Raw genomic sequence first — 14,044 nt, 5'->3', positions numbered from 1 at the left:
TTCGTTGCAAATATAATTGCAATTATTTATTTATTTTTTTTATTAGCGAAGATTTGTTATGCTTTGTGTTGTTTATAGATGCTTTATAAAATAATGCAACAAATCGACAACAGTTTCGTTCTTTAATGATGTATTATGGTTCTTTTTTTAATATGCCTAACGCCTAAGGTTTAATAAAATATTATTTATAGTATAATATTTGTGTAAGCAAATGAATTATTTAACTATGTAGAAGATTGTTTTAAAAATTGATTTGCAGTTGCCTGTTAATTTTAGCAGTTCAGCATAGCTAAAAGCGCTACAAAATAAATGCTGAAGCGCAGAAGTGTGTTGTGTGTTTTAGCCCAAGGAGGCGACCCATTTAAATTTGCTCTGCATTTCCGGATGATAGAAGATGCACTCCAGCTTGTTAATGCAATTCTTGCCATAGCGACACGGCTTTGGATGATAGAAAGTGCAGCCGACCTTGGTGCAGCTCGGATAATATTTGCACATGGTAGTTGCAGTAGTAGCCGTAACCGGTGCCGAAATTGATTTGTAGTTCTGCACGGGTATCACATGCGAGGCTATAAAATATAAAAAAAATTATAGTTATGCATACAAAAGTTCGTTGAACTGATTATGATTTTGACAAAACTTAGCAAGCCGTTTTTCAATCAGTTTTAGTTATAGCTTACATAAAGGCGGCGCTGCCAACGGCACATGGCTGAGATCGCGTGCTCCAGTGTGCGCAAAATTGCAATCAATACTTATGCAGGACAAATCGAATTTGCATTTGGGATGCGAATACATGCACTTGTCTGCAAATTTGCAATTGGGAAACGATTTGCAAGGCGCTGTCGGATGATAGAACTCGCAAAATTGTTTGCTACAATTTGGATGATATTTGCAGCGTTCCTTGGGCTTGGACACCTTTAAAGCAGCCGAGTCAACGCTGACGGCGCTTACTATATAGAGAGAGAGAGAGAGAGAGAGAGAGCATAAAAGAAATCAAAAACAATATTTAGTAAAACTTTATATAAATCGAATAATCCGCTGCTGCTTACAGGCTGGCAAATTGTCATATTTTTTATCCTCAGCATGACGTATAGAGATTCTATCACGCTCCTTGCTGCCCGAGCGACGCTTCTTGGCCGGCGATAGCTCCTCCTCCGGCTTGAGCTTAAAGCGTATGGGTGTATGCTTTGCCTTCACTGTTGGCACATCTGTGATTGTTGCGGCTTCAGCTTTGTCTTCGATTCGCTTTGAGGGCAGTGGTGGCGTAGTCGAGCGAGTTTGCTGCTCCAGCTTGTGCCCGTTGGCTTTTCTGTTGCTGGCGCGCTTTGGCGGTGAGGTAGCTGGCGGCTGTTGATGCTCATCATCCTCATCATCATCGGCTATATTCTTAATGATTAGCTTTTTAACTTCTTTTGGCTGTCGCAATATTTCGCTGCGTTGCAAGCTGCGTGTGGTGCGTGGTGGCGGTGTATTGCTTGATGTGGAAGGCGAAGACCGTGACGAGCTGTGTGGGCGCTTGGTTCTGTTGCGTCTTCCGCTGTTGCTGCCACTTGTGGTTGAGCTAGGCAATGCTGCTGTGGTCTGATTGCTGGTGGAGGACACTTGTGGTGAAGGCGTGCGTTTGGCTGAACGCTTACGATAGGCCGCAGCAGCTGCAGCGGCAGCAGCGTTGCCCAATTTCTTATCCCCGTTTAGGGTAACAACAAATTGTGTTTTGGCGCTGTTGCTAGTGTTTAAGCCAGAGCTGCTATGCATATCAATTTCTAGCTCAACGTTGGTTCCTAGCTGCGGCACGTACTCTTCAAAAAGTCCAACGCTTAAGCTGGGTACATACTCAGCCGCCTGCTCAAGTCCTTCCTGCTGCTGTTCGTCCACACGTGCTCGCTGTTCCGTTTGCGTTTCATCTGCGCTGCGTCTCGAACGTTTGCTGTCTCTTTGCAGCACATTAACCAACAGCTCACGGCGACTGCGGCGAAATAGTTCCTGGCCAGGCACAACAGCGTTGCTGTCATTTAAACGCCTCTTACCTAACGTAGAGCTTATAATCTCGGGCTCATCGTTGTTTGCGTGCTGCTTGCTTGTTGTTGTTGTTGTTGTTGTTACTGCTGGTGTCTTGGCCAAGATAGTGGAGCGTTGTGCGTCTGCCACGGCACGTAGCAATAGATTCTTGCAGGCTTGCCGGCGTGGCGATACAAGCGGACGCGGCTTTATCTTGATTACTGAATTCACGGGCTTCTCCAGTATATCCTCATCATCGGATGGCACTGGAGGCTTATTGACAGCCACAATTACACGTGAGCCTATGCGTTGCTTCGGACTGGGACTGCGCGAGGAGCGGCGACTGCTGCGCACAGGCTCATGTTTACGACTTGACTGGCGTTCGTTGCGTTGGTTGCGCTCCTGCTGCTCCGGCTGCTGCTCGCTGCGACGTCGATGCGCCGGCACATAGAGCTCCAGGTTCTTTTGTGTGCGCTGCGCACGCTCCGGCGGTGTAGGCTGCTGCGCTGCCTTATTGCCCAGACGATCATGCACTGAACGCCGATCCTCACTAGGACGCTGCGCTCCGGCCTCACAGGAAACTTTGGGTTTCTCTGCTGTTCTATTGAAGACAATGGGACTCTTGACCCTGCGTGTTTGAACTACAGGTGTAACGTTCGTCGCTATTGCGGGAGTTTCCTCCTGTTCGTTAAGATTTAGTATATCCTCCTCCTGCTCCAGCTCCTCCAAGTCGTCATCGCTTTCATTCTCTAGCTCGCCAATTTTACGCAAATGTTGTTTAGCTGCATAAATTTTCCGTTGTATTTCAGCTAATTCAGCCAAATCCTTTTCACGATTGCCACTAGTGGTAGTTGAGCTTATCTCTGACGTGGTTGGTACATCAGGCTGAGCTTCGGTTTCGGGCTGCGGCTGCTCTGTGGCGTTTTCCGACTTGCGTTTCTTTTTCTTATTGAGCAGTTCATCCTTAAGTGCAGGATCTACGTCAAGTGTCTTTTTGGCCTTTTCCAGCAGCTCCTCGGCAAACACATCGGTTATGGAAGTTATAGCCGGCACTGTATCTCCTGTTCTAGACTTGGCTTCTGCACTGTTGTTAAGCTGATCTTCATCAGATTTTCGAGGCGCTCGTTTGTCCCTTTTGTCTTTTCCCTTTTTATCCTTTTCTTTTTCCTTCTCCTTCCCTTTTGGTGTTTCGGCCTGTCGTGACTTGCGCTTCTTGCTGGTTGCTAAACAATTTTATTGTTTAAATCAATAAACAAAAGGGGTCTACATGCACAACTTACCACTGGAAGCCGGTAGCGTGACCTCTTGCAACTTCTGCAGCACCTCATGCAACCACGTAACAAAGAGATCTGTCTGCTCGCCAAGGAAAAGATTGAGCTCGGCGTTCATTTGCTGTTTGGTGCGTTTGTTAGCCACCATAACCATTACGTAGTCGGGAAGCTCGTCGTCAATGAAGCCGGAAGAGCCGCCTGTGCCTAATTCTAGCAGTTTCGCCTTCACCGCACTCTGGTTGGGTGCATTTAATTGCGAAATAATTGATTACGAATTCATTGATTTTTCGCATCGAAAAGAAAGCGAAATTAACTTACCCGCATTTTCTGCCCAATTTCGCTGCCAAGATTGCAATCCATGTTGGCTGATGCTTTGCACCAATTGTATTTGCATCAAGTTTTCTTATTGTCGATTACTTTATCAACGTACTCAATTTGTTACATGCACAAAATGCAGCAAAAAGAATCACTAAAAATAATATAGCAACTTGGTAGACGGTGACAGAGTGTGACCAGCTCACAAACATTCGGTATTTTTTATGACATTCACAGACGTGAGTAACGCGGCCAACTGACTGGCAACTCGTAGTGACAGTGTAAGAAGAAGCTGAAAAAAAGTATTTCAGGCGAGTTTCAGTGCGACAATTTTATAATAACTATAGTCGTAATAAAATGTGTAATAATGGAAAACAGGCAGCCAAATTCAAATGATGTGATAGTGCCAGGTGCGTTACATAGCTTAACAATATAAATGTGAACAAATCTGGGCTGGCATTTGGCCCGCAGCCCAAGCTGCCCTGGCTAGTCCCAGGCCTCAAAGCCTCATATGCTTGGGCCCTGAGTGCTCTGTGTTGTGTGCAGAAACTGTGTGAAATGCAATTTTATGATAATTTTGGACATTTGGCAAAGCAACTTGTTGCATTTAATGTGTTTAATATTGTTTATCTTGCAGAATTATACTTTCTCATATCAAAATTTCTGACTAATGGGCCACTGGAGGAGACAGCAAAGGTCGGTGATCAAGCGTTCTGCGCTGAAAGTAAAAGAGCGCAATTTCGTTTCGTTTGAATTTCGCTTTCGCGTTTTGTTTACAAACATTTTTACTAACTAATCCAAAAATTTACAGGTTCTGGTGCAGGAATTGGAGCAAAAAAAGGTAAGCATCAGTTAAATGTGCATATGCGTGTGTTAGTGTCTGTCTGTGTGCTTGTGTGTGTGGGGTTGAGCTGACGCATTTGTGTTGCAGACACAGGCTTTCTTGCGGATTTTCCCCGCTAGCTCTTTAATGCTAAAAACCGTTTGTTTATATATTTTTGTTTTGGTTTTGTCGCGTTGTTGTTGTTGTTGTACCACAGCCGGCAGTCTATAACGTCTGCTTATTTCCGAGTTCAAAGTTATACTAAATCGCAACAGCTGCCGGACATGGGAGGAACATTCCATCTGTGCGTCCGTCCGTCCGTCTGTCTGTCCGACCGTTTAATAGTAGGTAAAAAAAAAAAACAAAGTGGGCTCCCGGCTGTGGCGACAACGTCACTATAAGTGCAAGTGATAACAGATTTTTGTGTTTTGCCTCTTCCTTCTCTCCCACAGGTGCTGCCCAGACGTATCGACTGGCAGGGCAATGAACATGACCAGACTTTTACTGAATTGGTAAGTAATGTTTTTATTTGTCATTTAAAAGTGTTTAGTGCTTGCTTGCATAAGTTATCTATGTGTGTCGTGTATGTGCAGTTTTTTATTAATACGCGTTTGCCTTTGTGCACGGTTTGTGTGTGCGTGTGCGCGCTTTTGTGACGTCACGCGACCATCGATTGATGTCTGCATAGACAGCGACATTTGATTAGTTAATTTTTTTGTAAATAATTAATAATTAATTTATCATGTGGAATTACATATCAAATTAATGCAGTTTTTTAATAATTGCAAAGTGTAATAGTGCAAATAAAATGTAAAAAATATTATTTTTCCTAAAGTGGTGGTAAATGTTGCAAATGCGTGTAAAGTGCTGTGAATTTTGAACAAATAATTAAACATAAAACAATTACATAGATTTTTTTAACAAATTGCTAGGCCAGCGGCCGACATCTTGCTTTACACACATATAAGCGTGCTTCTGTGTGTATTCAAGCACGCGCTAGAGTGAGACAACTATATGAAACGTGTGAGCTAAACAGCTGCGCATTGGTTTCGATATGTTATCGATAGGCATGAAGCGTTTTAATTTAAATTTATTTATTCATAGGAGCAAAAATATGCACACGTTGGGCCCAATCATCTGCTAGAGATATGCACTCGTCTTGGTCCGCTGATAGATCGAGAGCTGCCGCCCAGCGTGCCTGGCATAAGCTCCTTGCTAGGCACTGGCCGTCAGAATTTACTGCGCACGAAAGACACTGTCTATCAACATCGTTCGCTAAGGGATTACTGCACACGACTGCATGGAATTTCTTTACCAGACTCAGCGCTTACCAAACCCGTGCACAATCTAGGTAAGTTTGTCATTTATGCATTTGAGTGCAATTTAATATTTACTTATGATTGCAGCCCGTGTTATAACTGGACGGGAACATGGCGGACTGGTGCGCCGCAAATTGCTGGTACCCACGGAAATCTATCGCAAGACGAAACTGCTGCGTCGCACTGTGGGACATTTATCGTCGGTTTATTGCGTGTTGTTTGATCGCACAGGACGCTATATTATTACCGGCGCTGATGACTTGCTCATTAAGATTTGGTCCGCCGCGGACGGGCGTCTGCTGGCCACTCTGCGTGGCGCGTCAGCTGAAATTACGGATATTGCCATTAATTTGGATAACACAATGCTGGCCGCTGGTTCCGTAGATCGCATTTTACGCGTTTGGGATATGCAGACTACCTCGCCAATTGCTGTGCTTGCCGCTCACACGGGCATGATAACCTCTGTGAATTTTTGCCCCTCACCGCGCAGCGATCTCAAGTACTTAGTAACCACCAGCACAGACGGCTCCATAGCTTTCTGGCAGTATTCAACGCCACGAGGGCAGAAAATAACATTTGCTCCGCGGCCCACACAATACCATGAGAAGCTGCGTCCTGGACAGGCGCAAATGATGTGCACAACATTTTCACCGGGCGGTATGTTCCTAGCTGCCGGCTCAGCGGATCATCATGTGCGCGTATATATGATGGCTGAAGATGGACCAAAGCGAATACTGGAAACAGAGGCATACACTGATGCAGTAGATTCAGTGCAGTGGTCACATCGCGGCCTGCGTTTCATATCGGGCAGCAAAGACGGCACCGCACATATTTGGACCTTTGAGTCACAGCAATGGAAGAGTATAAAGCTCTGTATGACGGAGCGCTTGGCCAGGTAATTAGAGCGTTCAGTTTAACTTGACTTATACTTATATTGATTTAATACTTTTGCTTGCAGTTGTCCAGAGCCTGAGGAAGGCAAAAAGTTAAAGGTTACTATGGTTGCCTGGGATGCCTCGGATCGTTATGTTATCACTGCCGTTAATGATTTCACAGTGAGTTTAAGCTAAAGCTTTATATTTCTTTAACTTAAATTCATTTTCTATATTTATGCTTAGATCAAAATCTGGGACTCGAAATCAGCCAAACTGCATCGCGTGTTGCGTGGCCACAAGGATGAGCTGTATGTGCTAGAGTCCAATCCTCGCGATGAACATGTGCTGCTCTCTGCTGGCCACGATGGCCAAGTGTTTCTCTGGGATATCGAGCAGGGCGTGGGCGTGGCACAGTTTTTCAACGACATTGATGGCCAGGGCCATGGCAGCGTTTTCGATGCCAAATGGTCACCAGATGGCACTATGATTGCCGCCACAGACTCCCATGGTCATATAATTATCTTTGGGCTGGGCATAGGCATAGAAAAGTACAAATTGGTAAGGCTTAAATTGAAACAAATTACTGAAGTAAATAATCAAATAATTGTCTCTGTTTTTAGCTGCCCAACGAGCTGTTTTTCCACACAGACTTTCGTCCTTTACTGCGTGATGCACATCATCATGTGGTAGATGAACAGACACAAATTATGCCGCATTTAATGCCACCGCCATTTCTTGTCGATGCCGATGGCAATCCGCATCCCTCAAAATATCAGCGCTTTGTACCCGGGCGTGAAAACTGCAGCATGGATCAGTTGATACCTAATCTAACAGTGGGTATTGATGGTGTTGTCATAGAGGATAATTTAAATGCAGCTGTCGAAGCAGTGGCACCACCCGCAGCACCCGGAGCAGCCGCTGCTCCTTCTGCAGCTGCTGCTGCTGCAGCGGCGGTAAACTATTCGCACATAGATCGCATGATCGCTGCCTTGGCCAATCGTCAGGGTGGCAACAATGCTAACAATGCCAATGCGAATGCCAATGATGGAAATGCCAGCAATGCAAATCAATTCGAGCGTTTAATTATGCGTCAGGGTCAAGATCAACTGCCAGATTCCAATTCTAATCGCAATACGCCGCAACGTGGCAATGTGCTGGGAAGCAGACGTTCCATAGGTGAGAGTACGCCACGCCAAAACTGGGGAGCACAACGTGCCGGAGTAGGAGCACCTTTGGGCCATTTACCAGAGCAGGAACAGCCACCTCCAGCAGCGGCACAAGCGCTACCTCTTAAATTTGTGCGTCGCACATATGTGCGTCCCATGAAGTATGCGCAGCTGCAGAATCTCAAGCAGACCATATACTCCGCCGGCCAGTTCGAAATGCAGGAGTATAAGCGTGAAATGCGACGTCGTCCAATTATGATAAACACAGCCAGTGCCGCCTCCACGCAACAAGCAGGTCTGAGTAGATCGCGTAATACACGCGCCAATGGAGTGTCGCGTGCGGGACGACGACGTGGACAGCAAGCTCAACAGCCGGGTGCTGGACAACAACCAGCTTATCGCACGCGCGCTGTGCGCAATGAGGAGCAACAATATGATGATGATGCAGCTGCTGCAGCACCTGCGCTGCATGAGGAGGAGGAAGAGGATGTTAGCAGTAATAGTTCGGGCGACACCAGCTACTCCAATGTGGAGGATCATCTAGAGGATAGCAGCGATGACTCTGAAACGGATAGCTCCGACTATTCCGACTGGGTGGCCGATACGCCAGGTCCCAATTTGGAGCCACCCAAGCGTTCCAAGCGCAAGCCGCTCTCACGACGTCCCACCTTCAACGATGACAGCAGCGATGATGCGGAGGCAGGCCAAGGAGCAGGCAGCGGTGCTCAAAAGAAGCGCGGACGCAAGCGTGTGGTCATACCACCTACCACTGGTGAAATACCAGAGCTGTATCGTCCAGCCGAATGGCTTTCAGAGGTTATACCACGCAAGGCGCCCTATTATCCTCAAATGGGTGATGAGATTGTCTACTTTCGTCAGGGTCATCAGCGCTATCTGGACGCAGTTCGTCTGAAAAAGGTCTACAAGCTATCGCATAATGTCGAGCCAGGCAACTTTCGCGATCACGAACTGGTGCGTGTGATTGGCATTAAATACGAAATACGCCCGCCGCGTCTCTGCTGCCTCAAGCTGGCCATCATAGATGAGGACGGCAATATGACAGGCACTACATTCAAAATCAAGTATCATGATATGCCGGATGTGCTGGACTTCTTGGTGCTGCGTCAGACTTTTGATTTGGCTGTGCAGCGTAACTGGAGCATTGGCGACAGATTTCGTTGCATGATTGGTGATGGCTGGTGGATGGGGCAGATTGAGTCCCGTCATGCACTCTCTGCTGACTTTCCCGATTCCTTTTTTATGTGTTTCCGTGTGCGTTGGGATAATGGCGAATATGAGTACATGAGTCCCTGGGATATGGAGCCTATTGATGAGGAGCGTTTGCCAGATGAAGTGGGCGGCGCTGTACCTGTGCTGCCAGAAGAAATACGCGCTACATTGTATCAGCCCAAGTCTGAGGAATGGCATCGTGGTGATCGTGATGGCACCTGCAGACGCATCATCAACGGACTCGAACAGGTACGCGCTCAGTTTTGTTTATTAGCTATTAAAATTAATTTGAATTTGTTATACTTTAGGTCATGCGTTTATCTATTGCTGAGCACTTTCTGGCGCCTGTCGATCTCAACATCTATCCAGACTATGCTTATTTAATAGAGTACCCCATCGACTTAACCACCATCAAGTCCAGATTTGAGAATCACTTTTATCGCCGCATTACTTCAGCGCAGTTTGATGTTCGCTACTTGGCCACCAATGCGGAGCAATATAATCGACGACATACCAATATTGTCAAACACGCGCGCATTGTTACCGATTTATGTTTGCGCATTATACGGTAAGTTTATCAACTTAATAATTGATTTATTATATTAATTGCTGTTCGTTTACCTTTTAGTGATGCGGATGAAATTGATGTAGCTGCTGTCTATCATCAATTGGTGGATGTTTATCATTCCTCGGACTCGGAAGCTGAGGTAGACTCTGATGTGGTGCCTTCCACCAGCACAGGACCAACAACCTCAGCAGCTGCTGCACGTCAACATGTATCCTCAACGCGACGGTAAGCTTGACATTCATATGCCTCAAAAACATTTCAATTTATAAATAAATTTAATTACAGCTCGAATCGCATACGCTCTGATGGCGACTGGCGTTCCGAATGCCGTCAGCTGTTGGATTTAATGTCCCAGCGACCGGACTCCTTACCTTTTCGCGAGCCTGTGGATACAATTGAGTTTCCAGATTATTTGGAAATCATTGCCACGCCCATGGATTTGCGTACAGTTAAGGAGGATCTGCTGGGAGGCAACTATGATGATCCCATGGACTTTGCCAAGGACGTGCGCCTGATATTTGTCAATTCCAAAAACTATAATACCAACAAACGGTCACGGGTGAGTGCAATGTACTGGCGCATCTTGTAAATGCTGCAGATCGTCATTTATGATAAAAAGATAATCAAATCAAATTTTTCTGAATCACATTTTCCAATTATTCTCCATGTTTGCTGTTATCATTATGCGCTTGATATGCTTTTAACTATATTTTTTACTGTTTAGAAATTTATTTTAGTTTGTCGCTTTCTTAGTTAATTGTTAAAGATAATTACAATATTTCTTAGGTGATGGTTAGCTTTCTTAAAAATTTTTTTTCAATGGATCTAGATTATTTATACATTTTATATCGAATGCTAGGCGTTCATCTTTCCAAATTGATTTGACAGATTATAATTTACATGTTCATTTTGGGGTTTTTTATCAGCCATTATATTTATTTTATTATCTGCTTATTATAAAATTGTAAACATTGTGTGTTGTTCTACCTGTGACTTAAAATATTTTTAGTTTAATAACAAATTTATTGCACTGCAAACACACACATAGTAGTGCTCTCATACACTCTTATACACACACACATCAGTTCCATCTTTCTTAATGGTTTCTTTTGCCTTTTGTTAACATGCCTTCAAACTTGAATTTAATCAACCACCCAAAAATCATAAAAATAAAAACCATCAATCAATCAAATCAAATCAATCACTCTCGTAATGAAAATAAATACATATATATCGAAATGAATGACGATCCGTGACAAAATAGGATAATATAGCGGTAAGGTTGCAATATATTGGGTTACTCATATTCTCATATGCTATAACTGCCAATAGTTCAAAATCCAAGCAACATATTTAAACGAATTTTAATTTCTATTGCAGATTTATGCCATGACATTGCGCTTGAGTGCGTTGTTTGAGTCGCATATAAAGACCGTGATTACGAATTGGAAGGCGGCACGCAGACGCGCCAATAAGAATAAATCTGGCAGCAGTGGGCGTGGCTCGAGCAGTCCCAGCAAGCGTACAACCACAGAGCGTGCCACACGCCGCACTCAGAAGCCGTCCAAAGCTAACAGACGCTTGTCCCTACATAGCAGCGATGAGGAGGAGGAGGAAGAAGATGATGACGACGATGATGATGATGATGATGGTGCACAGCAGCAGTCAACATCACGTGCTGCAGCACAACGTGGCGGCAACAGGCGTCGCAATGGCGTTGCCGTTAGTGCCAGCAACTCGGGCTCGAATCGTGTCACTAGCTCATCCTCAAATCAGCAAAGGCGTCATGCTGCAGCATCAGAAAGCGAGGAAGAGGAGGAGGAGGATGATGATGAGGATGCTGAAACTACTTCAGATGGCAGCAGCGATGATGATGCACACTCCCACGAAAGTTCGCCACAGCAGACATCGAGTCGTCGTGGTCGAGCAGTGCGTCGACGCATCATCGATGACGATGAAGATGAGCATAATGACTCTGAGGAGAGCTATAATCCCACCGAGCGACGCAGCAGACGTGCCGCTGGCTCCAAACGCAAACGAGGCCATCAAGCAAGACATGCGAGCAAACGACATCGTCGCGATGCAGCTGCAAGTGCCAATGCTGCACCCCCGAGACGCACACGTCGCCTGCTTGGCAGCTCCGAGGAGGAACATCACACAGGAGTTTCGCAGCACGATGAGAGCACGCAGGACAGTCAAACGCCACGCAAGAGCGGAAGACATGCTAGAGGAAAGCCTGCTGCCGCCTTAAGCAATGGACCCAGCACCAGTGCAGCGGCGGCGGCAGCGTCCTCAGCCGGCTCTAGCCATGAGAGTCCTTTGCGCAGCAAGCGTGCCAACGGTGGCCGCTCGCAGAATGCGGCTGAGAATGATCACAGCTATCATCTGCCAGTGCGCAATGGACGCATCATCGAGTCGGATACAGATTCACATGGACCAGTGGGACGACCAACACGTCAAAGCGCCAAGCGTGCGCTAATGGATTGGGCACGTGGCAGTGACATTGAGGAGGAGGACGAAGAAGAGGAAAGCGAAGAGGCTGAAGAGGTAAAATTAAATGATTTATCATGCTTTAATATTTAACCAATGAACTTACTTTTAGATACTACCTACACCCACACCCACAAAGGACGATGTGCCCTCGACAAGTCGTGCGGCCTTAAGTCTGGCAACAGGTGGCGCAACCACATCACGGCAGCTGCGTACAAATCGCAATACCTTGGTGACTGCGCCGCCAGATAGCGATGATGATGATGATAGTGATAATGAACCCTTAGCACACAATCAGCAAAGTGAGTTTGAAAGCCAGTCGCATGTTTAGCATTTGCTTAAACTTCTGTTCTTTTCTTTTTTGCAGAGACTGCCAGCGGCGCTCGGAGCAGCACAGTAGCACCACATCCGCTGTCACTGCGACGTCGCCTGCCTTCACCACCCGCTCGCAGTGTGCATATGACACGTTCACATGCCACATCCACCACAACCAGCAGCAGTCAACAGCAGCAGCAACAGTCTGCTGCGGAGCCTACCATGACCACTCATGATCATAATTATTTGGGCACTGAGTCTGCAGCGGCAGCCAGAGCGCCACGACGCATTCTATCGCGTCATCAGCGCAATGCGGATGAGCTAGACACAAGCCTGGATCCGCTGAACAACTCGCGTATTATGAATTTGCTAAATCCAAGTCGACGACGTCCCACCTCCACCACAGATAATGGCAATACACGCCAACTGCGTGCGCGTAATAGCCAGGAACATTCGCAACCAGAGGACGAGGAGGAGGAGGAAGAGGACGATGAGGATGCAGCTGCCACCAATGAGGGCACAGATGGCGGCTCTAGCGATAACGATGATGACGTCGAGGTGGCCGAAGAAGATGCTACCGCTAGCGACTCGGAAGACAATCAGCCGCTAACCAGCTACGTTTCACCCAGCAATGGACGCCCACGACGCAAAACCAAAACTTCAAGCTCATCAGCAGCCACAACTGCGGCACCGGAACGTGAGAAGCGTCAACTGCGACGTCCGCGTGCCGCCTCCGATAATTCGCTCAACAACGATGAAGATTATGCTTCTTCGCGTAGTCGCTCAAACCGATTGCGTAGCAATCAACGCAACGGACGCAACCAAAAGCGACCACGCTACAACGAGGAAAGCGATGAGGAGGATGTGCCGCCGGCGTACAGCCAGCAGCAGCGCAAGCGCTTGAGAAACGGCGATATGCATGCTGCTGGCAGCAACAGCTCGCAGGAGGAAGATCAGCCGACAGGAGATAGCACTGATGCGAATAGCGATGATGATGATGATGATGAGCAGCTGGTGAGCGTGAGTAGTCGTGGGCGTGTGCGCAAAATCTCAGCCAAAGCGCGCGGCATATTTAAGGATTGAAATATTATCGTTTGAATTTTTCTTTTGGGCGCTGGCAGCGCTGCGCTCAAGACTGTTTTATGTATAAAAAAAATAATTATAATTGCAAGTAGAGAATGAAAGAAAAACAAGGGAGAGAGCAAATAATACTTGCTACATTTGCTGCTAATTATTGATTAATGTGTAAGCGTAAATTCATTGTCATTGTCATAACGTTGGGTGTACTCCCCCTACCTACCACCACTCCCCCTTCATCAGCACCCTGCGCTTGCCCGCTTTAGGCTTAAGTAAATTGTGTTCTCATTTGTAAACGTATAATTCATTCTTTCTCTCACACTCACACACACATAACATCTTTAAATGTTTCGAAGTTCTTAGTTCTTATTTTATACAACGTTATATATATATATTTTTTTTGCTGGCCCCCACGTGCCACAGTTGGTTGCAGCTACATTTGTACATGTAGCGCGTGCAACTGTGCGTGCAACGCTGCCGCCACAAATGTGTATGTATTTTCTATAATATATATATATAATAAACATATAATTAAAAAAGGTAGCATTCAAGAATCACATACTTCATTTAAAAATAGATTTTTTTAGAATAAAGTATCAA

At 45.9% G+C, this 14,044-nt stretch overlaps 2 protein-coding genes across 3 annotated transcripts; one reads left to right on the top strand and one right to left on the bottom strand.

Annotated features, from left to right (window-relative positions):
- Nucleotides 1-49: 49 nt before the first annotated feature.
- Nucleotides 50-3,792, bottom strand: LOC108602924 (zinc finger CCCH domain-containing protein 14). The gene is made up of 5 exons (XM_017991266.2): nucleotides 3,585-3,792; nucleotides 3,276-3,501; nucleotides 1,047-3,218; nucleotides 678-947; nucleotides 50-566 (listed from the first exon to the last, which is right to left on the bottom strand). The coding sequence occupies exons 1-5, from the start codon at nucleotides 3,624-3,626 to the stop codon at nucleotides 340-342; spliced, it is 2,937 nt and encodes a 978-aa protein (XP_017846755.1). The 5' UTR covers nucleotides 3,627-3,792; the 3' UTR covers nucleotides 50-339.
- A 138-nt stretch (nucleotides 3,793-3,930) lies between these two features.
- On the top strand, nucleotides 3,931-13,990 carry LOC108602921 (bromodomain and WD repeat-containing protein 3). 2 transcript variants are annotated; one of them, XM_017991262.2, is made up of 15 exons: nucleotides 3,931-3,991; nucleotides 4,219-4,277; nucleotides 4,393-4,422; nucleotides 4,857-4,916; nucleotides 5,509-5,755; nucleotides 5,811-6,618; nucleotides 6,682-6,778; nucleotides 6,842-7,156; nucleotides 7,219-9,243; nucleotides 9,303-9,562; nucleotides 9,623-9,787; nucleotides 9,848-10,121; nucleotides 10,943-12,109; nucleotides 12,165-12,354; nucleotides 12,420-13,990. In XM_017991262.2, the coding sequence occupies exons 1-15, from the start codon at nucleotides 3,949-3,951 to the stop codon at nucleotides 13,448-13,450; spliced, it is 6,771 nt and encodes a 2,256-aa protein (XP_017846751.1). In that variant the 5' UTR covers nucleotides 3,931-3,948; the 3' UTR covers nucleotides 13,451-13,990. The 2 variants fall into 2 exon arrangements, with proteins under 2 accessions (XP_017846751.1, XP_017846752.1); XM_017991263.2 differs by lacking the exons at nucleotides 3,931-3,991; nucleotides 4,219-4,277; nucleotides 4,393-4,422; nucleotides 4,857-4,916; nucleotides 5,509-5,755 and adding an exon at nucleotides 10,827-10,838 and having other exon boundaries at nucleotides 6,144-6,618.
- The last annotated feature ends 54 nt before the right edge of the window (nucleotides 13,991-14,044 follow it).

The sequence above is a fragment of the Drosophila busckii genome, chromosome 3R, assembly GCF_011750605.1.
Source record: "Drosophila busckii strain San Diego stock center, stock number 13000-0081.31 chromosome 3R, ASM1175060v1, whole genome shotgun sequence".
NCBI classification, from domain to species: Eukaryota; Metazoa; Arthropoda; class Insecta; order Diptera; family Drosophilidae; genus Drosophila; species Drosophila busckii.
Note: the sequence above shows the minus strand (reverse complement) of the source record. Positions and strands in the feature narration are given on the sequence as shown.

Excerpts from the sequence above, each read along its gene's own strand:
- LOC108602921 (XM_017991262.2), top strand. The coding sequence starts at position 3,949 with ATGGAAAACAGGCAGCCAAATTCAAATGATGTGATAGTGCCAG. Across the intron at positions 6,779-6,841 it reads CTGCCGTTAATGATTTCACA|ATCAAAATCTGGGACTCGAA; the intron begins GTGAGTTTAAGC and ends ATTTATGCTTAG. Across the intron at positions 9,788-9,847 it reads CATGTATCCTCAACGCGACG|CTCGAATCGCATACGCTCTG; the intron begins GTAAGCTTGACA and ends ATTTAATTACAG.
- LOC108602924 (XM_017991266.2), bottom strand. The coding sequence starts at position 3,626 with ATGGATTGCAATCTTGGCAGCGAAATTGGGCAGAAAATGCGG. Across the intron at positions 3,502-3,584 it reads AAATTGGGCAGAAAATGCGG|AGTGCGGTGAAGGCGAAACT; the intron begins GTAAGTTAATTT and ends GCACCCAACCAG. Across the intron at positions 567-677 it reads GTTGGCAGCGCCGCCTTTAT|CCTCGCATGTGATACCCGTG; the intron begins GTAAGCTATAAC and ends TATATTTTATAG.